Source organism: Microcebus murinus, chromosome 3, assembly GCF_040939455.1.
Source record: "Microcebus murinus isolate Inina chromosome 3, M.murinus_Inina_mat1.0, whole genome shotgun sequence".
Lineage (NCBI taxonomy): Eukaryota > Metazoa > Chordata > Mammalia > Primates > Cheirogaleidae > Microcebus > Microcebus murinus.
In genome coordinates this window covers 37073665-37098284 of record NC_134106.1, presented here as the reverse complement: position 1 = coordinate 37098284, position 24620 = coordinate 37073665, and the positions used below count along the sequence as shown (strand labels likewise).

General features: G+C 35.6%; 1 protein-coding gene across 4 annotated transcripts in view; it reads left to right on the top strand.

The window, feature by feature from the left end:
* Positions 1-24620, top strand: part of SRBD1 (S1 RNA binding domain 1) — a 234458-nt gene that overhangs the window by 183814 nt on the left and 26024 nt on the right. For 3 of the 4 annotated variants that reach the window (XM_012755996.3, XM_020288584.2, XM_012755966.3), the window contains exons 17-19: positions 993-1099; positions 2327-2503; positions 4133-4312. In XM_012755996.3, coding sequence (XP_012611450.1) covers positions 993-1099; positions 2327-2503; positions 4133-4312 — 464 coding nt within the window. The remainder of the gene's footprint in view (positions 1-992; positions 1100-2326; positions 2504-4132; positions 4313-24620) is intronic. The other variant, XM_012755969.3, reaches the window with a different exon arrangement.

Below are 24620 nucleotides of genomic sequence, written 5' to 3'. Positions count from 1 at the left end.
GCTACTATCATCAAAGCTTGTAAGAAGGAGCACTTGAAGCTTGAAAGAAAATCCCAGAAACAGTAGAGGATTACTCTATTAAGAAATGCCACATTACCAAGGGTCCTGTTAGCATGAAGATCATACTGTAAAGAAAACTTTGACACCTGGGACTTTGAGTATAAACATGATTCAGAAGAGTTAAACACTAAATGTGAAGAAATTTTAGGGACACCTTAGTTTAGATTATATTTTTTTATTTATACATGATATGTTACTTTTAGAATTTCTAAATGAGTCTAAAGAGCTCTTTCAATATTTAAAAATTAAATAACTTTAAGCAATAAGAAAGCATGTGTCTTGGTTTCATTGACAATGTATTTTCTTTCTTAGTGGTATATAAAATAATGGTGCTTCATATAAACAATACTGTCTTTAATTTGATGAAACATAAGAGTTTGATTAACTGTCTAACTTATTATTACTGTACTGCTTCCTATGTTTTCTTAAGAACTAAGCAACAGAATATATATGCAAGCGAAGTTAACACTACAAGGCAAGGCATGAATGACAGAGACCAGTATGTCTCAAATTGTGGTCTGGCAGCCACATTATTACCTGGAAACTTGTTAGAATATAAATTCTCCGGCCTCACCTAGACCTACTGAATCAGAAATCTGGATGTGGGGCCCATCAGCCTGTGTTTTAATAAGCCCTACAGGTGATTTTAATAGAAGCTAAAGTTTGAGAATCACTCTGCTCTAGGCAGAATTTCAGACAAGGGAAAAATACTCCTGCTGTTACATTAAAGTCAGGTGTATGAGTAGCTTAAAGATTAAGAAAAAACAAATTCCTTGAATTTGGCTCAATTACATCTGCTAACAATGTCTTAATGAAGAAATTTACCATGGTGTGTATTAGCCAACTACCAGGAATACAGGCAGAGTAATGGAATAGTCCAAGAACTGTATCTCCTTCACTTTTGATTGATATTTGATCTTTGTCTTTTTCAGCATGATGTATCCCAGACTTTACTCAAGGCAACACTGGACAGTGTTGTAGAAGAATGTGTCAGCTTTGTGGGAGTGGATATTAACATCTGTTCAGAAGTTTTGTTAAGGTGAGTCAAGAAGTCTGTGGCTGAAGATCACAGAATCTTGCGTTTAACTGGCTATCTAACCCAAACTCAGCTAGAACAAGGGGACACAAGTGTATAAAGTTGTCAAGTGTAAAAAATCTGTGGGTTTATACATTGCATTAGGTAATAAGTCAGAGGGGAAGACATCATTTAAGAAAAGAATTGTAGCAATTCACATTATCATTTTTAATATTACAAGTCTAAAGTGAAGAGCATATGGTAACCATTGAGTGCATTAGTGTCGCTAATAGAATTTAAATAAGGCTAACATGGAAAATAGCTGTTTCCCACCACATAAGAGTAGATATTTTTCACTAGTTCAGTCTCTTGCCTGCATCTGTCAAAGCTTGCAGTAACCAAAAAATAAATTCTGAGAGTTCAAGGTATGGTTACCATATTTTTACACTAATTCCACAAGTCACCTGTCAAAATTCCCATCATAGTATGATCACATCTTAGATATACTTTTTCCCCTGTGGTTATAGAAGAGTTGCTTTTTTTGTTATTAGTTTTGCATTTATTATACAAGTCTGCTGATACAGCATGAAATTCCCTGATCTGGACATTTTTCATTGTGAAACAGGTATTGTGGAAAATATCCCTTACATTTAAGGTGTTGCTTTTTTACCATAGCTACAAATGTTTCATAATTCCATATATGGAATGTGATAGTAAAATTAAGATTCTCTGAATTTTTTAACTAACCCCAAGCAAACTACTTAGTTATATAGATTTCATATTGTTATATTAATTGTGGCAGTCAAGGATAAATATCCTTCTGTAGTTCAACTCCTATAAAACAGGCTGACCAAAAAAATGGGGGATAGTACAACACAATTGTACCTATTGTAACTTCTGCTGATTCACTTTATAAGCTAACCAGAAATAGGCAGAATTATTACTTGATTCAGAAATACAAGGAATGTGAATAGTGTAGAAATACTGTGAGGAACAGTTGTTTTTCTTGCATCAGCATCAACCAGTTTACCAACATCTTTATGATAGCTACTGTTTTGTCATTATTTGTCATTCTGTTGTTCATCTTTTCTCTTAGACAAGTCTTTCTTGTTTGTCCTTTTTATTTAATTCCCTTTTGGATTAATTTAGGCATATGACAATATGTCATTACAATTGTTTCTATGATCCAAATGTTTTATATCATTGTCTTTTCACATGAGATGTTTAATCATTTTGTTTATTTTTTTGTAGGCATATTGCAGGACTTAATGCAAACAGGGCCAAAAATATTATTGAATGGAGAGAGCAAAATGGGCCCTTTATCAACCGAGAACAACTGAAGAAAGTGAAAGGGCTAGGTCCAAAATCCTTCCAACAGTGTGCTGGCTTCATCAGAATCAACCAGGATTATATCCGAACATTTTGCAGGTGATTCTTAAAGTGTACGCTTTTGGTTCTGTTGTCAACCTCCTCTCTTGTTATTGTTACCCAGTCTTCTACGACTGGCATAAATTCTAGGTGTCCGTTATTCATGGCTTCATTCAATAAGTGTTGAGTGTCTGTTCTTTGCAAGGCACTGGGAATGTAGCACTGAACAAGTTAGCAAGTTCCCCATTCTTATGGAGTTAAATTTTAATGTATGAAATAAACAATAAACAAACTAGTAAAATAAGTAGTTTCAGATGGTAATAAGTGCTATAAAAATTAAAACAGGGATACATGACACTGTCTTGGGGAGCAGTACAACTTCTTAGAATGAGTTATTTCTTTAAGAGTTATTTGAGCAGAGTTTTGAATGAAATGAAGGAGCTACCTACACAAAGATCGGAAGGAAAGCATTCCAGGCAAAGCAAACACTAAGTGAGCAAAGTGCTAAGGCAGGGCCAACTTTGGGGTGTTCAAGAAATGAGGTGAAGGCCAGCACAGTTGGAGTGCAGCAAGAGGGAAGGAGTGGTATGAGATGAGGTGATTAAGGTGACTTCACAACAACCACTTCATAATGACATAGCTTACCCTAAGCACAGATGGGCTTCCCTACTCCCTCTTCATTGCAAATTGACCAAAGCATTAATTATCAGTACTTTAGATTAAAAGCCAAATTTTTACTTTCTAATGCTGGTAGCACATAGGTCTCTCTGTTCTCCCAGAGAAGGCTAGAAACTAAGGATTCTTCCCCATTTTCCTCTCTTCAATTCTGTTTACTTCCCATGATGAGGTGACCTGAGATTTTAGTTTCAGACTGTTCTTTTTATATGTATTTTTTACATTATTCATGAGCAGTTATTTAACTTAATAAGTTTTTATGATTTCTGTGTTCATCACTGTTTCTTACAGCCCATGTTATCATTTCTCTTGAATTCATTGTTTTTACTGGAGTTTATCCTTAATAAATTATTTTTAGAGAGAATGTATGAGTTATACTAAAGTTCTTAACATGTCTGGAAATGATTTAATTTGCCTTCTTACTTGAATGCTAGTTTGGCTAGGTATATGATTTTAAATGCAAAATCATTTTCTCTCAGAACTTTTAAGACATTTTTACACTATGTTCTAACATCTGATGTTTGCCAATGAGAAATCTGATACTAGTCTGATTCCAGATCCCTTTCAAAGTAATGTTTTATTTTTCTCTCTTGAAAACCTTTTGGGATTTTTAAAATTATTTATTTTCTAAAGTTTCATCATAATATGTCAAGTATGAGTCTTTTTCTGTTTATCCTATTCTACACTCAGTAGGTTCTTTTAAGAACTTGTGTTTTTCTTTAGCTCTGAGAAATCTTATTTCATTTCCATTCATTTTTCTGTTCTCTATTGAATGCCAGTTATACAACTGAATCAGTTAAGAATGTTTTTGGCTTTAAGCAACAGAAAACCCTATTAGCAGTGGTTTAAACAAGTAGGTAGTAATTTCTATGAATTGAAAAGTCAGAATCTGGTTGCTGTTTTTTATATATTTGTATGGCAGAGAAATAAGTACATTTTTAATTAAAGACACTTTTCTGCCTAACCTCCCCTTTTTTAATTTTTTTTTTTCCTCTTGGTTATAAATGGCTATAGTAGTCAGCAAACTGAGTCTTCAGGCCAAATTCAAGGAGTTGTGACATCTTCAGCAGGTGTTGAGGTCACAAATGAGAAGCAGGGCAAAAAGAAGAGCAAAACTACAGTGAATGTTTTACTGAAGCCAAATCCTTTGGACCAAACTTGTATTCATCCAGAATCATATGACATAGCAATGAGGTAAGTCTGCAGCCCATGTGGGAATTCTCCATACCCAGGGTGAGTTCTTTATGGCAAATGACCTTTGTTTTGACATAATGGAAACTGAAAAATATGACCGTGTTTAACGTGACAACATTTTTCAGAAGTTCCGCATTGCTGAGTTATGTGGCACATTATTTTATTTCAGTGAGGAATGAAACCATTATTCCTGGAGCAGTGTCAAACTAATAAACCCTGGTACTAATGGTGAAGTGTGTGTAATGGAAATTGCATGGCACTCTCTTCTGTTTGTTTTGGAAATTAACAAGACACAATTGACTAGCACCTGGCATAAAACTTGTGCTTTTCTAAAGATAAAGCTCTTTTGAAAGTAAACAGCCAACTCAGTTTTCCTAAGAAATGTCCTGTTTGATGATTACAGAGTCTAAGAAATGATGTACTTTTAGTGAGCACACATTAACACAGAATGATATTGGAGAGGTTTTTGAGTACAAGGGAAGTTTAATGTGAGGCATTAAAAGAAAAAAAACTTTTTAATAGTACATTTAATTAGTTTTAAATTTTTTTAATTAGTTCAAAAACAGTGCCTTGCTACATAACCAGATTTTCTGAAGGGTCTTACTGAATTTTATGACAGTGGATTAAAAATAGTGAATATGTTAACTTTCATTGAACCTAAAATGAGATTTCTAACTTGTTTTGAAATCATTTATATTTGGTTTTCATAAATGTCATTGGTTTGCTTTCTTTTAAAAATGTTTAAAATTAAAAAGACAGTTGCACATTACAGAGAACTTAGAAAATAGAAAAAAGGAAAAAAAAATACATCAAAACATCAGTTCCTGGTTTTCCCCCCAAATTTTATTATGATACAGAAAAATTGAAAAAAAATTAGTGAATTCCTATGTATCACATCTAGATTTTATCATTGACATTTTACTATATTTGTTTTTCTACATATCTATTCATCTATTTGTCCATCAGTCCATCTTATTTTTTTGATGTATTTCAAAGATATCTGTAAACATCAATACACTTTACACTAAATACTCCAGCATGCATATAATTTAACTACAATTAGATCATTCTTTATCTTTTTTTTTACTTTTGAGGTAAAATTCACATATAATTAAATTTTAAATGTTCGTTAGCTGAATTTTGACAAATATCTATACTTGTGCAACCTAAAGATAGAGGTTGCATCATCAAGATAAAGAACATTGCTATCATTGAAACACATTCCCCTATACCTCTTCTACCAATCCCTGCCCCAACCTGCGACAAGTAACTGCCTATTCTAATTTTTTTTCTACCAAAGATTAGTTTGCTGCTGCTAGAACTTCATATAAATGATACCCTACAGTTGTACTCTTTTGTGTAAGGCCTCTTTCACTGTAATATTTAGAGATTTATCCATGTTACAACAAGTACCAGTAGCTTGTATCTTTTTATTGCTAGGTTTATTCCACTGTATGAATATACCACAGTTAGCTCTTCTGTTGATGGAATCTAAGAGATATAGGGAAAAACAAACTATTTTTCATATTCTTTACCTTCAAACAACATAGAACACTTCTGTGACTTCTGGTCACCAAAATATTTGGGGATTTCTCCCCAGCAACAGTCAGTCACTTCTGTAGTTGATTCCCCAATGGACACCACCTGAATGTCCTTTAATTTATGTCAATTCTGACACTCCTATTAACTGGAGATAACATCAGATCCCACAGGTTGAGGGCTCAGTCCCACAAAACTGCCCACCTCCCCACCACACCAGATGCCAGTTGCAAGCACAGATTGTGACCTCTGCCTCTGACAAACCTGCTATAAATCTGGGTTCCCAAGATACCTTCCTTGGTTACATTAATTTACCAGCTTACAGAAGTTAGGGAAACAGTTTACTTACATTTACTTGTTTATTATAAAGGATATTACCAAGGATACAGATGAACAGCCAGATGGAAAAGATACACTCCCTGTGTGTGCCACCCTCTAGGAACCTCAAAGAGCTCAGCTGTGTGGAAGCTCGTCAGAACCCAGTTCTTGAGTTTTTTGGGAGGCTTTCTTACATAAACATGATTGATTGCATCATTGGCCATTAGTGACCAACTCAACCTTCAGTCCCACTCTCCTCTCCCATCTGATCAAGTGGCTGGTGTTTTGGGTGACCAGGCCCCTCCTGAAGCTGTCTAGGAGACCCCAGCTTTCAGTCATCTCATTAGCAAACAAAAGACTCTCATTACTCTGGAGATTACAGGGGTTTTAGAAGGTTTTTAGAAGATTAAATTTATATTTCCCACTATCACATGAACTTTAGCTATTTCTAGTTTTTGGCTATTCTGGGTAAAACTGCTATGAACATTCTCATACATATTTTTGTTGCCATTGGCATTTGTTTGGAAAACTACCTATGAGAGGAATTGCTGAGTCATGGGGTAGCCGAAAATTCTTAAAAACTTTGGTTATACCATTTTATTAATACATTTTACTCTTCCACCTTGACAGTTCTGGTTACTGCACATCTTTGTCATCATTTGATATTAGTCTTTTTTGATTTTAGCCATTCTATTGTGTGTGTAGTATCTTCATGGTTACTATCTTAGTAGATACTTAGAGATATCTTAGTATCTCTTCATGGTTTCAATTTGCATTTCCCTGAAATCAGTGAGCATTTTCTTGTGTTTATTAGCCATTTGTATATCTTCCTTTGTGACATATCTGTTCATATCATTTTGTCATTTTCGAATTGTTTGCCTTTTTATTATTGAGTTTGGGGAGTATTTTATATATTCTGCATATATAAAAATTTCCTTTGTCAAATATATATTTCATGAATATTTTTTCCCAGTTTGTGACTTACTTCTTTATTTTTTTAGGAACAATTGATATCTTAATATTTATTGTGTGTTTTGGTCCATGAACTTATTATGTCTCTCCATTTATCTAGGTCTTCTTGCATTTCTCTAAGCAATTTTTTTCAGTTTTTAGTGTATAGGTCTTATATGTGTTTTATTGAATGTATTATATGTTTTTTTAATAGTATTGTAAATGGAATTTTAAACATTTGCCACTTGTTCTTTGCTAATTTGTAAAAATACAATTGATTTTGTATAACCTTGGATCTTGCAAACTCACTAAATTTACTTACTAGTTCTAGTAGGTATAGATTCTTTAAGTTTTCCTATATAAGCAATTGTGTCATCAGCAAATATATTAAAGTTTTACTTCTTCTATTTTAATCTTTATGCTTTTCAATTCTTTCTCTTTTTTTTTCTTTTCCATTACATTGGCCAGGACCTTCAGTACACTGATGAATAGGAATGGCAAGAGTAGGCATCCTTATTTTATACTCAACCTTAGGAGATAATTCCTATTTTTTTATATCAAAAAATACTGTGATCTCCTAGTGATTCTATTTTTAGTGTTGAGAAGATGTGTATGTACACATGGATTCACAGACTTCTTGCAATAACTCTGATGTCTCCATGGGAACTAAATTATTATTTTGTTCTGTACAACCCAATATCTTTTTTAATGAACATTTTGGTTTGTTTCCATAATGTAGTTGTAATATGGTTTATAAATTTTTCAGTTCTTTTCAATTTGTTTTCTATTGTTAAGCACAATCTTTAAAATTTTTACATATCCTTCTTGTTAAAAGGCTAGATAATATTTTGTCAAGTGATTGAACTATAATTTAGTAACAGTAGTACTAGTAATAGTTCCTTATAATGGATTCCTAGAAGTGGAATTACTCTGCCAAAGGATTTGAAATTTTTTGTGGTTCTTGACATATGTCACCACGTAACGTACTCATTTATAATGCCATCAGCAGTGTTAAAGCCTGAAAAATCTTGAATTTCTCCTGTTAGACAGGACTGTTCTGCCACTTTTCATATAAGCCAGTTTCTGCATGTGAAACAAAAATGCCCTCCTAGTGACTTCACTTCTCTCTATGCTTCCTTTGGGAGTAGCCTTGTCCCTCACAAGCAAGGTACTTGTAGACTGTTTCATATAAAATTTCTTCTGTATGCAGTTTGACATCTGACCATTAAAACCTGAAGATAAAATTGGTAATTTATCTAAGTAATCTTGCCAACCTCATTATCCAGTTTGGAACTATGATAGTTATTTCTATCTTACAAGTACACTTCTTCTAGATATCACTCAACATAGGTAGTTCATATTCTCATATAGTGTCACACAGGTGTCTTCCTAGGGAAGAAAAAAAGCCCATTAAGGATGTAATTAGATCATCATCCGTTTGACTTCAGTTCCATAAAATTAAATTCCATTGCAATATATTTCATTTTTTGTTATATCAGAAAACTAATAGGAAAGTATTAATAAATGGCTTTAATATCACCCTACTATAATATCACCTACAGAAATACACCAAAATATGAAGTGATTCTTTTTACTTTTGTATTCCTGGTACTGTCTTTGTTATATTTGTATTGTGGGAAACTGAGATCATGATATTTTGTAGCCTGAATTAGTTTAGAGTTGGTCAATTTTTTTTTACTACTTTTATTATTTATATTGTTTTTAAAAGTCTTATTTATATAGAGGTTCTCTGTATATTATAGTTTTTGTTGTATGGGCTGAACGTTTTTTCTAGTTTACCTTTTATATCTGCTTCTGATGATATGTTTTTAAAATATGAATGTTTAATTTTTATGAAGTAAAACCTATTATTCTTTTGATTGTTTTTATGCAAGATATTAAGATTCCTGATCTCTTAAGATCAATTCAGTGCTCCTCATACTTTTTCTATTTGTGGTTCCAATGTTTATGAATTTTATTGATGATGATTTTATTTATTACTTAGAATTTAGAGTATTATGGGTGGTAGGGCCTGAACATGAAGATGAATAGAGGTGATTTATACTGTTATGGAGTCTACCAAAGTAATAAAGATAAAACTTATATTCCCAGATATCATAATAGTGGTCAATAATTAGTACCCTTTGTGAAGCATAAAATTTGCTCCCAGTAGAAAGAACTCATTTCCAGATAGGGCGATCTTTTAAGGTTTCATACAGGAGGTTACATTCAGGCTAGGTTTTTAAGGATTTTAGTCAGTAGAAAGAGGTGTTTTAAAGGTTAAAGACAGAAAAATATAGGTCAGGCCAGTTTAAGGAATAGTTAATAGTCCAGTAAAAGCAATAAACATCCATTGAATACTTCCTTATTCCCAGGTATGTTAGAAGGATTATCTTGTTTAAACCTCACAGCAACCGTGTGAGATTGCTATTATTCACACTTCTTAGGTACACAGGGCCTCAGATAGGGTAAGTAAATTTTCTAAGATAACTCACCTGGTAGAACCAAGATTTGAACCCAATCTATGTCACCTCACAGCCTGACCTCTGAACTAGGTTACAGTTAAAAAGCTAGCTTGAAGCCAGATTTGAATGTAATCATAATGGTCTTTCCGATTAAGGGTATTTTACCTTTAAAGACAGTATATGTTGTTTCATACAGAAAATAATAGGACTTGTGTTACATGTGCTTCTTAAGGAAAAACAAAACTGAGTATCTGGAATATGCTGGCTTTGAGTGTTATTCTCTGTCATCACATGGTTGAAATTAGACTCTGCCTTTCCTCTTAAGAATGCATTACCTCCTCCAATAAATGAAATTTTGCCTATTTATTTTATTAAGGGATCTGTAGGAAACAGAGTCTTGACTAAAGTGTGTTGAATTTTGCTATTCTGCAGATATGGTGTTTCCTGAATATTGCACTAAAAAGAATTCCCTTCCATTATGTTTTTTAGAATGAGGCACATGCATTTCAAAGTAAGCAGCTTAATAGTGACTACATTTGCTATCTTCTCATCTCAGGAGAGAAACAGGGGTATAGAGCAGGAGTAGCATGTTCATCCTAGAGCCAGACAGGTTTTTAAGTGAGGAGTGGGGGGTAGAATGTCAATTAATAGAGATATGGTAAGAGAACATATAGAAGACATAAAGAGAATCTGAGATTAGGAATATTACTCTACAGTATTGCTGCAGATAGATTTTTACTTCAATAGTCCTTTGAAGCCATTCTATTCTGAATCCCTTTTATTTCAGGGTCTATCACATTCACCTGGTGACTTCAGTGCCTACCTCACTGAAAAAATTCACAACTACCATACATTCCCCTTCCTCAGATTGTCTCCATGTTTTCACTCTTTCTGGCCCATCTTCCCTAAGCTGATTTTCCATTTTTTTATTCTGTTTCCCTCTCCACCCTCACTTCTCCCATGTTGCTGATGAGAACTCTTGATCTTGGCCATTGTCTTGATCTCTGTGTTGTAATTGCTTCACTTCTAAAATTAAGGGGGAAAGTAGCAGCTAAATGAATAAAGTCTTTTGGCTTTATAAAGTTTTATGACTGTCTCTTGTATCTTTAATGTCTTCTCCACTTCTTTCTATTGTTTTAGCCCACAGACTTAGGATTGCTGGGGTCTCCCCATTCCTCACTTCCTAAAAGCTAAAAGCTCACTTTCCCTGTGAACTTCTAATCTAACCCATTGCCCCTTCTTTTCATTGTCAAACTTCTTAGTAGAATTATCTGTTTCTAATTTTTTCCTGCCTACCTTCTCTATACAGTCCTATACAGATTGGCTTCCATCCTTACCTCTCTTATGAAATTACCCTCTCAATAATGGCATCCTGATTATCAAAACCAGTGACCTCTTTCCATCCTTAAATTTTTTGTCCATTCTGCACATTTGACATCAACTTATCTTCCTATGACTTTTGTTGTCATATTCCATCTTCTCTTGTTTTTCTTTTTCCTCAGGCCTTCTAGATATTTGAGTTTTTGAGCTTCACCTTCTTTTCTTCTTATTCTACATGTTCCCTTGGATGATTGCATCCATTCAAATAACTATTTCTATCACCTACTTCATACAATTCCAATCCTATATCTTAACATCTCTAGTTCAGGCCTTTCTCTGAAGCTCTAGCTCAACCTTCTCATTTATTTTCAAGAGATTTTCTCATGAGTACCTTAGCAGCTCAAACTCAATATATCAAAAACTGAGACTTGTACCCGCCTTTCTCCCCAGCTTTACAATTCCTTCTTCTTTGATCAGTCCTCCTCACAAGCCTCACACAAAAAGAAGATAAACTAGTAAACAAAAAGACTTGGTCTTCCTCTGTTTTCCCATAATGAATAGCTAAAGGCACTACTATCTTTCTATTAACCTAGTCTAGAACTGACAAACCCATTCATTCATTTATTCATTAAACAAATGTCTTTTGAGTGCCTGCTTGTATTCCAAGTACTGTTATGCAATCTTGAAATACATTCAAAGATCCCTGCTCTGAAAAAAACAGACAGTATACAACCAGCATAATAAATGAATTACACAGTATGATAAAGTGCTGTGAGAAACAGGGAAAGAGCAGAGTAGTGGGACCAGAATAGCCAGAATTATGGGTAGGGCTTGCAAATTTAAATAGTCATTGTAGTCCTCATTGACATGGTGACATTTGAGACAAGTCTTTACAGAGGAAAAGATCTGTGCAGATATCTGGAGAAAGAGTTCCAGGAAGAAGAACCAGACAATGTGAAGGTCCAAATGTGGAAGCAGGCCTGGCATAGTCAAGGAATAGCGAGGTGACCACTGTGGCCAGAGCAGAGTGAACAAGGAAGGGAAAAGTAGAAAATTAGGTCAAAAGAGCATTGGGAAGGTATCACAGGGACACAGCCTTAATTCTGGAGCCATGGCTGTGTTTGAGCTGAAGAGTGACATGATCTGATTTACATGTGTAAAGGATCTCCTTGTAAGAGATAAGAATGGGCAGTGGCAGAAGCAGAGAGACCAGTTAGACTAATTATAGTAATTCAAGCGAAAGTGATGATGATAGCAGAAGTGGTGAGAAGTGTTTGGGTTCTGGGTATATTTTGAAAGTAGAGCCAATAGGATTTGCTGACAGATTGTATGAAGGGCATGAAAGACAGTAACTGTGGTTATGAATGACAGAAATAATATGAATACCAGAGACACTGTGAAGAAGGAAGTGGAACCTCAGTGTATTGGAAGGGGGAGCAGAAAAGGAAGAAATTAGTGAACTAAACGATGATCACTCCCCTGTTAATCTCTTCTAGTCTCCTGGCCTTAAGGACTGTCATAAGCACGTGACTCCTAAATTTGGACTCCTTAGTTCAAACCACTCTTCCAAACTTCAGGTACATATATTAATATCTAATTGCCTACTCAACATTTCAAATGTAACACGCCTAAAACTGAACCCCAGGTCTTTCCCCAAAATCTTATTCCAACTATGGTTAGTCTCAAATGATTTCAATTCGTCCTTTCTGTTTCTTAGTCCAAAAGCCTTAAAGTCATCTTTGATCTTATGAGATATCCCTATCTGGAAATGACCTCTTTCTCTTTGAACAACCTTTGTGCCTTACAACAAAAGGCACTTACTAATTATTGACCTCTAGTATGGTGAATATAAGTTTTATTCTCTCTGCTTTGGTAGGTTCTTTGAGAGCATAAGTCACCTCTATTCATTTTTTTTATTTTTCAGGCCCTACCACAGTGCTCTGCACATTCTAAGTGATGAATAAAATCATCACCAACAAAATTCCTAGAGTAAATATAAAAATCCTAAAGAATACAAAAAATTAGGGGGAACATTAAACTGATCCTAGAAATCAGGGATCTTACAAGTAGACCCATCTTGCATAAAAGCAAGAAAAACAATGTTAAAATTTTTTGGGCTCCCTTTGATGTACCTCAGTACTCCACTTTACCCCACTTACTCATAATAGGCTTAGATCTGCAGTTCCCAACCCTCAGGCCGCAGACTGGTATGCAGACCTGTGTTGATCAGTGGCCTGTTAGCAACCATGCCACACAGCAGGAGGTGAGCAGCAGGTGAGCAAGTGAAGCTTCATCTATATTTATAGTCGCTCCCCATCATTTGCATCACTGCATAATCCCCACCTCCTGTCAGATCAACAGAGGCATGAGATTCTCATAGGAGCATGAACTCTACTGTAAACTGTGCATGTGAAAGATCTAGGCTGTGCACTCCTTATGAGAATCTATTGCCTGGTGATTTGAGGTGGAGCTGAGGCGGTGATGCTAGTGCTGGGGAGCAGCTGCAATACAGATTATCATTAGCAGAGAGGTTTGACTGCACAATAAATGTAATTCACTTGAATCATCCCCAAACCATCCCACATACCCACCCTGGTCCATGGAAAAATTGTCTTCCATGAAACCAGTTGCCAAAAAGGTTGGGGACCACTGGCTTAAATGATTAAAAAGAGGTATGACACAATAGCATATTGTAAAGTAAAGCTGTGAGCCTCTCCAGTTATCCTGTAAAATAAATATTGCATAGGAAAATCTGGCACCAGATTTGCTAGGCTAGAGGCAATTTAATAATAATTTAAGTGTAGGTTGTGAGCTCCAGTCGAGTGGGGACCATAAGAATCTGATTTACGTCTCTATCCCCAGCACCTAACAAAGACTGATATGGCACTATTTGTTTAATTAAAGAATAAATGATAGAAATAGAGAATGAAATATGACTCAGAACATTGAGGAAAGGGAATTATTCAGGAATTGATAACTTTGATAGAACAAAATGAAATGTTTAGCTTTAGCTCAATTCACATATTTTTTCTGTAGTCTAACTGGCTGAGGTCAATGTTTTGTTCTGTAAACAAAACTGGTGGTAGAACATCTAGACCACCCTTTCCTAGCATTGCCTTTCCTATATGTTGAGTAAGTACTTCTTTCAGAATCCCTTATGGATTGAAAGGATTTTAGGACTTTCCCAAACTGAATCCCATTTGCCTTCACAGAGCATTATGTCCAGGGCCCTGGCCATCCCAGATTTTATAGACTGGAAAAGCAGAGACAGACCATGAAAGAGGATTTCTTACCATTTCTGTCATCATTCAGAAATTGCCACAACTTCCTTATCTATGATTTCATTGTGTTGGGTACTATAAGCCATGAGTAAAATTGCTGCTATATTGTGAGTCGAATGAGGCCCAGAAACAGCCTATTTATAAATACTATCTACCCCTTGCTATGCCTCTTCTGTTTTTGTCCTACCATTTTGGTTGATCCTGAGAGCCAAGGCAAGTATCTGATTTCCCCCTTTTCTTCAATAAGGTGCCAGGAGGTAGTGCTTTGTGCTGCAGATTATGCTGATTTGTGCGTGTCACAGTGAGACTTGGCACTTTCCCAAAGAATTTGCTGCATTAAGAATTTGATTCACTCCAGATAGTTAAGCTTGAAAGTTGTTGTGCTCTTGATTTGACTTGAAAAATGCCAGGAAATTTAATGTCAAGACTGTCACTCGGCACTCTTTTTGATAAAACATTAGGTAGTATTTGTTATTTCCATTTTGGCCATTAGAGAGAAATTTTAAAAGACTAGTCTCTAGAAGTAGTTAACAGCCTATGTAGCAGGAATGTGACATGCAGCGCCATCTGAATGAACCAGGTAAATGTATATAAGGGCTGATTTGTATCTATGGCTGTGCTGTAATATTAGTGCTGTGCTATTCCCTGTGTTTCTGCTGGTATACCCATTTCTGATCCTGACAGTGTAGAATAGTATGTTTCAGAGAGTACACAGCCATGAATTTAAAATTCAGGTCTAAGACAGGAATAATCATATAATCTGGCAATATATTTACCTGGGGAGGGGAGAAACTTTGGTACAACAGCCAGGCAATGTTTACTTTACTAAAAACAAATCAGGTTTTAAAACTTTTAAACACCAAAAGTAGAATTAACCCAACAGATAATACAAGGATACCCTGATGAGACAAATGGATCCTAACTAGTGCCCTTGGGCCAAAAGTAGTTGGGGTAGGATGAGGCCCTTTAGAGGTTCTGCCTTGCTTCCTGCCATAGAGCTAAAACAAGTCAAGCCAGAGAGGAAAATACGGCGAAGACTGAAGACCCTTACTGAGTGGGCACAGCTCAGTCTCTCTCCCTTTCCTGTTCAAGGATCACTGTCTTTGAGAATTGCCTTCAGAGGTTTTATCGCCTTCTCTCAAACTTTAGCTTGCTGCTCAGCAAAGAAGTCTTCTAGCTAATAAGCAGCAGTAATGCAGGGAGTTTAAATTGTTTTTGTTTTAAAAAACAGCAACAGTAGACCCTTGACATTTACAGATTGGATATTCATGTTTTGACTGTGAGCAAATGGAAGACCCATGACTTGTGTGTGATTTGTAATTCTTCTGAGGGGTGAGTCCCTTAGCCTACTGAATATGTCTAGCACACCTCCCCAGGTCTTAAATTCACCACAGGTTTGTTCTACATTGGCATGCCAACTAACTCCCACAATGATAAAAACATGTTTCTTTGTGGGAAACTTGCCTGAAAAGAAATCCAACTGCAAATGCTGTGCAATAAAACCGATTAGGTAAACAGACCTGAGAGATTATTTGCAAATTTGAAAGAGCTCAAATTTTTCTGGACTTGCCTTATAAGAATTGGCAGCATTTGAACATGAAGATTAAGCCAGAATTGTTTCTGGCTTTTGATAAGTGATAACTTAGAATGTATATCAATTAGTTATCCCACATTAATTTCTAATGGCACTATGGTTAGACAATATTAGATTGCCTTTTCATAAAGAGACATAGCACCATAAAAGAGAGGCCAAACCTAAAATCTAAAAATGTTAAATGGACAGATTACTATGTTGCCCAGGCTGGACTCAGACTCCTGGACTCAAGCAATCTTCCACTTCAGCCTCCCAAGTAGCTGGGCCTACAGACATGTACCATCACACTTGGCTTTGTTTTTTTCTTGTTAGTAGTTAAAACCTAAACATCTTAACCATAGTTCCCAGGAAGTAACATTCATATTTTCAAAAGTGCCCTCACAAAAGAGAAAAATGACGAAAGAGAATTCATCTGCCTGAGGATTATATGATCAGACTATGGGGTTCTGATTGATTGTTATATCTAATGTCATGTTCCAAGACACAGCCCAGATGATGTTTATGGCAAAGCTGGTAGAGGAAACTAGGAAGTTCAAGAACCTGAGACTGTACATAATTTTCCCCTCATTCAGCCTGTAGGTAGTGCAGTGTCAGACTACCTGGGTTCACATCATGGCTGCTTTACTGGGAATGTTACTTAACTTCCCTGCACCTCAGTTTTCTTGTCTGGTAAGTGGGGGTAATAATAGTACCTTTCTCATAAGATTACATGAGTTAATATATGTAGAATACTTAGCACCTGGACAGAGTAAGATAGTGTTGCTATAATTATTAATACTGTTATTTTTATTGTAATTGAGGAGGAGCTGTCAAACTGAGTCATAGAAGACAGGGGATTACAAGGAAAAAAAATGTTGTTTTATCGTGTAATCGGGATGTAATTTGGGCATTTAACATTGTTAATGAATATGAATACTGGTTCTTGAGTGTGGAGAAACCTCTGGTTTCTCTTCTACGTATCTGGAGCAACCTGTCAGTACTCAGTGGAGGAGGAATGAGAGAGCGTTGCTAGCCAGCCATGAAGTTGTGCTTGCTTCAGTCTCTTCCATCTCCAAAGTGTTTGTCTGCCCTTCTTCTTTTCTTCTCTTTGTCAAGTTTAGACCACTCAGTCTGGAGCCTGAACTCAGTAGGGTATTGATTTAGTCTCCCGTTATCTCCCTCCTCCCGTTCCTGCCCTCAGTCTAGCTATGGATTTTAACCTTAGCCTGTCTTCTAATTCTCGATGTCACCATAAGCAAGTTACTTTGACCTCAGTTGCAGATTCTTTAAATGGAATAACAGTGTCTCTGCCCATTAAGAGGACAATCAGGGATTTATTGAAATGGCAGATGTTAAGCATTGTCAAATTTTTTGAAAGGAACATTCCTTGACAGGACAGCATTTGTAGTAATAAATTATTACTATTTCCCAGGGAAGAAAGTCCTTTACCTCTGATACATTGGCTTTATCCTGTAATGGTGCCAAAGCTGTTTAATTTCAGCTTTTCATTACAATCCTGTATGTTTTTGAATACTACTTTTTTATTTGTCCTCCTCTTTCAGATATTCACAGGCTCTAATCCACGTTATGGCTTTACAGGCAGTAAATTAAATTATATTAATTCTAAACACAGTGTTTTTAAGCTGTAGAGAGTCTGCAGCCTTTGAAACCACTAACTTAATTTTGTACAACTCTTATTCAGTAACTCAAAAAGAGCCAAAGTTTTTTTTCTTTGAATTTGGTTTAAAAAGTAACAATAAATTGCTCCCAGGCAGTGGTCCTGGGTGCCAAATTTTATCAGAGATCTAGATCCTCTGTCTGCATTTAAAATCCCACAAAATAAAGGGGTGGAAGCGCTAATGAAGAGTGCTAATGTGATCTATTATGACTTTTACCTGAGCTGCTACAACTTTGTGGTCTCAGTTGTGTTACTTTGGGCAGGTCACTTAATTTCTCTGAGGTTTGGTTCTTTATCTGCAAATCTACATCCACAATAAATTTTTGAGAGAATTAAATGAAATCATCTTTACTAGGCAATTTCAAAATATCTATTTATCTGCACATAAAATCCTGCTTCTAAAATAACAGATATAAATAGAGGGCTATTTCAATTATGCTGTCATTACTTAAAATTAGACTGCAAGCTCATTCAAGGTAAAGGCTCTATTATTTTTCATAGAGTCTTCCTACACAGTAAAGAAATGTTTATTGAATAAAGCTGAGTACAGTTTTCTAAACTAATTGTAATTGGCTTCAGCATTTTGTCACATTCATTTGAAGAGCCTTGATTTTAGCAAATCTTTATCATGGGGTGGTGTTTAAAACAATTTGACTCACTGGAAAGAGAAAGATCAAACAGGTAATACTGGGTTTTGTTTTGTTTTTTTCCTGTTTCTCTTTTTGGGGGCCTGGTGGTTTGCTATTTTTTAAAATGTGAGAAAACTGATTTTTTTTGTCCCTTATAAATTTGTTTCTAAGACAATTCCTAAAACAGTTTAGACATCTTTAGAGCAATAATTGCAATATTTCAATATATGATACCTTTCTATTTTTATATACTTGTACTCATTTGGATGCATATGTATATACATTTGTTTTTTAAGTTTTAATTATAGTTTAAATTATATGTTAATTACACAGTATATAATACAAAGCAAGGCAAGTGGTTCTGAAATAGGAAAAACTACATAAAAATAATCAGTACTACTTATTGGTTATTATTTCAGTGATCCTAGATACTTTGATGTAACCATGTGATCACTGTCTTCAACTATTTCTAAAACGATCATCCTAAATCTTAAACTTTTAGAAAACTCCCATGTAAGGACATTTTAACTGGCACTTTTTTTTTTACAAAGTTAATTCTCTGTACTAAATTGCTAAAGAATATAAATTTTAAAATAAAACAGGTTTCTAAGGATATGTTTTCCTATATACAATGAGTGCAACATGCAATGAGTATCCAGTTTCTGTGCATGTATAACAGATCTTTGAAAAAGAAGGAAGCATTTAGGAAGTTCTTCAGAAGTTAGAAGCAGGTAATAGTCTGATGATTATAAACCGAGTCTTCTGAATGACAGACTACATTGCTTAATCTATAACAGGAAATCTTTCTCCTTTTTAGTTCTTATTGGTTATTTTCTGCTACTCATAGATGCAGAAGATGTTCTAAAGACACTTCAAGTGGTACCAAACAATAACATTAAAAATGCCCCCACCCCTGCCGATACCTGCATACAATTTAAAACTATATTCTGAGGTAGGACTCCCTAAGAGCTCTTTCAGAACAATCCCATTGCCTTTTCTGAAAGGATTACATTTTTCAAATGTTTATCTGTAATATGTTAATTTTAAAAGCCAGTGAGCTGTAAGTTCTAGTGGAGAACTATTTGCTCTAACTTTCTGTCTTTGATTATATGCTAAGAAAAGCCATTTAAAAATCTTATTTTCACCAAATATCTACTAACTTCTCAAGTACAATAGGTAGTTCTGTGGGCCTCTATATAGTGCACTCTACTTTAATTTACAATTACTTGCAGATTTTGTACCAACAAAGATTTTTAAGGATTCTGGCCCAGTTCAGTGTCTTGGTTTAACAAAGATGTTAGAAGTTTGAAAAGATACCTTGATGATGATTAAAGTGCAATTCACTCGGCTGTCCCTTTGATTTGACTGCTGGAACAGCAGCTGTGGTAGACTCACCTGTGTAAATTCAGTTCCTTTGTAAAGGATATAAAAGGAACAGCAGGTTTTCCTCGTTTGCCACCCTTGAATTTATATTCAGTTTTTAATATTAAGAGCAGTAGATTTGAAAACACTCATACATGTAGCACCTGTGTTTTTTAGAATAACAGATTATTGCTGAACTTTAATTTGTGTCCCACTCCTTAATCTACAATCACAGTTTGCAAGGCCAGATTTTCTCTTAGAGTAAGTATAAACTCTCTTTTTAAATCATTATGTCTACTTGTATTACAAATTAAGATCTGCTCTGTATGTGTGTATACCTATTCATTTCTAAAATGATGTGCTTCTGCATTTAGCTTTTTGCTTGTTGATGTAATTACTTTAAAACCGAATAAAACTAATGGATAAAAATCAACAAGTAAGAAAGTCTTTTAAAAGTGTTGAGAGTGCGTAGACAACTAGAATCCTTTGCCCTTATATCATGGTTCTTAGTGGAGTTATAAATCATATGTGTTTTGCCCACAAAGCACATGCTAATATTAAGTTGTTTTTAAAGTGATTGTGTTGCATCACCCTGGTTCTTCTGTGCTCTGTAGGGTATCATGTTGCTTTAATGTAATGAACCGAGTCCTCAGCTCCTAAATCTCCATGCTGGAAATGATTACATAAAACTGAATGGCGATGTCTAAAGTCTTATGAATCTTGAGAATTTCTTATTCTTTGAGAAATGTCTTACTGAGACTTTTCTTAGTCTTAGAGGGGAAAACGTCTACATTTATAACTAGTTTCTGTTGAAAATATCAGTGATTTTAGCTTATATAGCATTCTGTTTTAAAAGTAAGCATCATCTTTGCTGCAACGTCTGTATTTTAACTTTGTACAGATGTGTGCTAAAAGAACATGATGTGCTTATTTGTTGCATTTATGCTACTTTCTTACTTTAAGTAAGATGGATGAAATTACATATTAAATAAAAACAGCAGCTCAAACAGCAGTCCTTAGCGAACTGAAAAGCCTTCCAGAGACAGTGGAGAAAATGAGAATATGACTTTAATAACTCACTGACTTTTGAGAGAAATGTCTTTTTTAAAGCATGTGTATAATAATTTCTTTATGGGATTTGTTCAGTGTTAACTGTTTAACGTTTAAAAGTAATCTGACATAGCCGGGCATGGTGGCTCATGCCTGTAATCCTAGCACTCTGGGAGGACAAGGAGGGAGGATCACTTGAACTCAGGAGTTGGAGACCAGCCTGAGCAAGAGCAAGACCCCATCTCTACTAAAAATAGAAAAATTAGCTGAGCAACATGGTGTGTGCCTGGAGTCCCAGCTACTTGGGAGGCTGAGGCAGGAGGATTGCTTGAGCCTAGGAGTTTGAGGTTGCAGTGAGCTGTGATGACACCACGGCACTCTACCCAGGGCAACTGAGCAAAACTCTGTCTCAAAAAATTAATAAATAAAATTTTTAAAAATAATAAAAGTAATCTGACATTAAATTGTGTTAGTAAAATATTACTGAAAGTATTATTTTCTATCTTAACCAAATACAGCACTTTAATTTTTATATACCTTCAGTTATACACAGACACATACATTGTCTATAGCATGAAACTGCAGTTACTAAGAAGAGCTGCATGACCTTGGGCAAGTTATTTAACCTCTCTGAACCTCAATTTTCCTTTTCTGTGTCATATACCTCCCATTAGGATTATTGTCATGATTAAATGAGAATATCTATCCACCATAATGTCTGACATGTATTTATCAGTATATGTTCACTTACCTTCTGTATTCCAAGCTTAATAAAGTAGTGTATTTTTATTTGGTACTTTCAAGATAAAAAATACTTTGTATTGGCCGGGCACGGTAGCTCACGCCTATAATCCTAGCATTCTGGGAGGCTGAGGTAAACAGATCGTTTGAGCTTAGGAGTTCGAGACCAGCCCGAGCAAGAGCAAGACCCCATCTCTACTGAAAATAGAAAGAAATTAATTGGCCAACTAAAAATATATAGAAAAAATTAGCCAGGCATGGTGGCGCATGCCTGTAGACCCAGCTACTTGGGAGGCTGAGGCAGGAGGATTGCTTGAGCCCAGGAGTTTGAGGTTGCTGTGAGCTGGGCTGATGCCACAGCACTCTAGCCCTGACAACAGAGTGAGACTCTGTCTCAAATAAATAAAATAAAATAAAATAAAATAAAATAAAATAAAATAAAATAAAATAAAATACTTTGTATTGAGTATTAATCATCACACTCAATTCTAAAGTGAAAATTTACGTAGAATAAATTTTTCTTTGAATATTTAAGGAGCATATGTTTATTGAATGGCTACTAAGCATAAAATATTGCTTTCTATCATATACAGTTAAATACATTTGAAATTCAGTAAGGGAGAGATCAATCTGAATGCTATTCCAAGTTCATTTTATAGTCCCCCTCCCTTTGCTCTTTTTTTTTGTGCCCTTGTTGTTAACTTTTAAAAAGTTTTCAAAATAAAAAAGCACTTGACTATGTCCTGTAGTCATTTAAAAATAGGGTTGATCAATATGAAGCACTAGCTAAGAGTACAACTTGGTGCTTTTTTATTGATTTCAGTTACCAATGCCCTCAGGCTTATGGTGTGGGAATGAAAATGATATATGAAATATGCACCCAGGTTAAACAGACCAATTTTCTTCTTACATCTGCAACCACTATAAGCAGAATTCTTTATATGGAAGTGACTTTCATAGCAGTTAGTGTTCCTTTCTCATACACATATACCCCCACACCCTTACCCTTAAAACTCCAAGTAGCCTGCTGAGCCGATGTTTTTGCTATTGAAGCCAAGACTTGTACAGTTCTTTGGGAAGTTTCTGCCATTTAGTTGCTTTTATTAATAATAAAATGCTATTCAAAGTTTTAGATTTACAGCCCATGAATACACTTTTTGGCATTTTAACAGATGATTATAAGCCAAAATCTTGAGGATTTGAAAGATGTTCTGCTAAGTAGCCAGTTACAGACCAATAAAGCCAAGAGGGTGAATACCAGGGAAGCCTGCTCAGCAGGGCATGAATTATTTAGAAAGTTGTGTAAGGAAGTTGGCTGTGGGCAGAGGTTGTCATGTGTCATCTGCCCCGTCAGTCAGAGCTCCAGCAGCTGTTCCCTGTCACCAGGGCCCTTGTGTGCTACTGCCCATCCATCAGTGCTAACAGATACCAGCTGCCTCTCCACTGTGCTAAGGAAGCCACAAACACACAGACTCAGTGTGTATCTCTCACTAGCCACTGGTTTGGATGGAGGCTCATTTCCAAAGAGGGAGACCGAGCACTAACTCCTTGGTCTTTTATTACACTATTAACCAGAGTATATTACCAAGAGAATTGGCTGCATGCTGGAAAATCTGTTTTTTACCAAAAATATGGCTATAGTAGTATATGAGGGTTACATATTTAAACCCAGAGAGATGCTCAGTGAGAGATGGGAGAGTTTTCTCCACTAGATACCAAATTGTCAGCATCAGAGTATCACTGAAGAAGCCTTTTCTGGTTGAACACAACAACAATGCAGAAAAGATTGGAATGACAAGCATGGCGTTTATGATGATGCAGCAACCTCCCAAATAGGATACATCCCAATTCTGATTATAGACAAACCTCCAACAGTTCCTTTTTCCCTTCTTGTATTCTAGAGATACCCTTAGAGGAAAGGGTTTGAGGGCATTAGTATCACTATCTGTCTGATTACTGTGTTGACATTTTTAAAGTGCCATTAATCATAGGAAATGGAACTTAATGGTGTAGAAAAATAGCCAGCCAAGGAATGTCAAGAAAGTAAGCTACAGCCTGATATTCACATGAAATTGTAGGGAAATGCATCTTAACCCTTTAATTGTTTTTTGTTCATCAATTTATTATTGAATTCAAAAGCTGGGTATTAATAACTGAGAGGCAGCTGTGCAAGCAAAAGAAATGGTGATCATAGCAAAAGGAAATTTTAAAAGGTGGGTATTTTTTTGCAAATAGGGCAGCTATGTAATATATAACATGAATAAAGATAACATTTATCTTTAGATTATATAATTGAGGTCTTCCATTTTGGAAGAAAGTTACTTTTTATTTTTGATATCCCCCCTCATAATTTTTCTGTTGACTCTGAATACTCAAGGCACTTGATAATGTGCTACACAGGTAACATTCCTGTCACGGCCACACAGAAGTAAAAAGCAGTGATATGGCACATGAATAGAGTTATACATTTGTCAAAAGCTGGGACTGGACACAGTAGTTCACACCTGTAATCCCAGTGCTTTGGGAGGCTAAGGCCGCTTGAGGCCAAGAGTTTGAGACCAGCCTGGGCAACATAGTGAGATGCCTATCTCTATAAAAAAATTTAAAGATTAGCTAGGTGGGGTGGCATACACTTATGGTCCCAGCTACTTAGGAGGCCGAGGGAGAGGGTAGCTTGAAGCCAGTTCAAGACAAGCCTGTGCAACATAGCAACATCCCATCTCTACCAAGAAAAAAAATTAGCTGGACATGGTGGCTGATGCCTGTAGTCCCACCTACTTGGGATACTGAGGTGGGAGGATTGGTTGAGCCCAGGAGTTCAAGGCTGTATTGAACTATGATTGGACCACTGCACTCCAGCCTGCATGACAGAGTGAGACCCTGACTCTTAAAAAAAAAAAAAATTGGCAATACTTGATGCGTATTTTATTGTTGGTATCATCATCATCATCATTATTGTTGGTATCATTATCATCATCATAATTTGGTATCACCAAATAATTGTTTGCCTGTTTGCTAATTTAAATTCAAATAAGTTTTCCTAACTGAAATTTCAAGAAATGAGGTAAATATAGATAACCTTATTTAGAAAATATATATGACACTATAAATATATATGACACTAAACTATAATGAACATTACACTGTAAGATGTTTTTGGTGTTGACTCTGAGCAGGTACTTTATTTAAAAAATAGCACAAGAACCTAAATCAACCTCCTTCTCATCCCTCCACTTTTTTTCCTCACGACAGATCACCTATTTATTATAACATGGGATACGTAGTATATTTTCTGTAAAGACTGATTGAATGATGTGTGGATCCGAGATGAATGGATTTTAGGGTGAGCTGAATAAGTAGATTAGAAAAGGAGTAATATTGATAAGTGTTGGGCTTTTCTT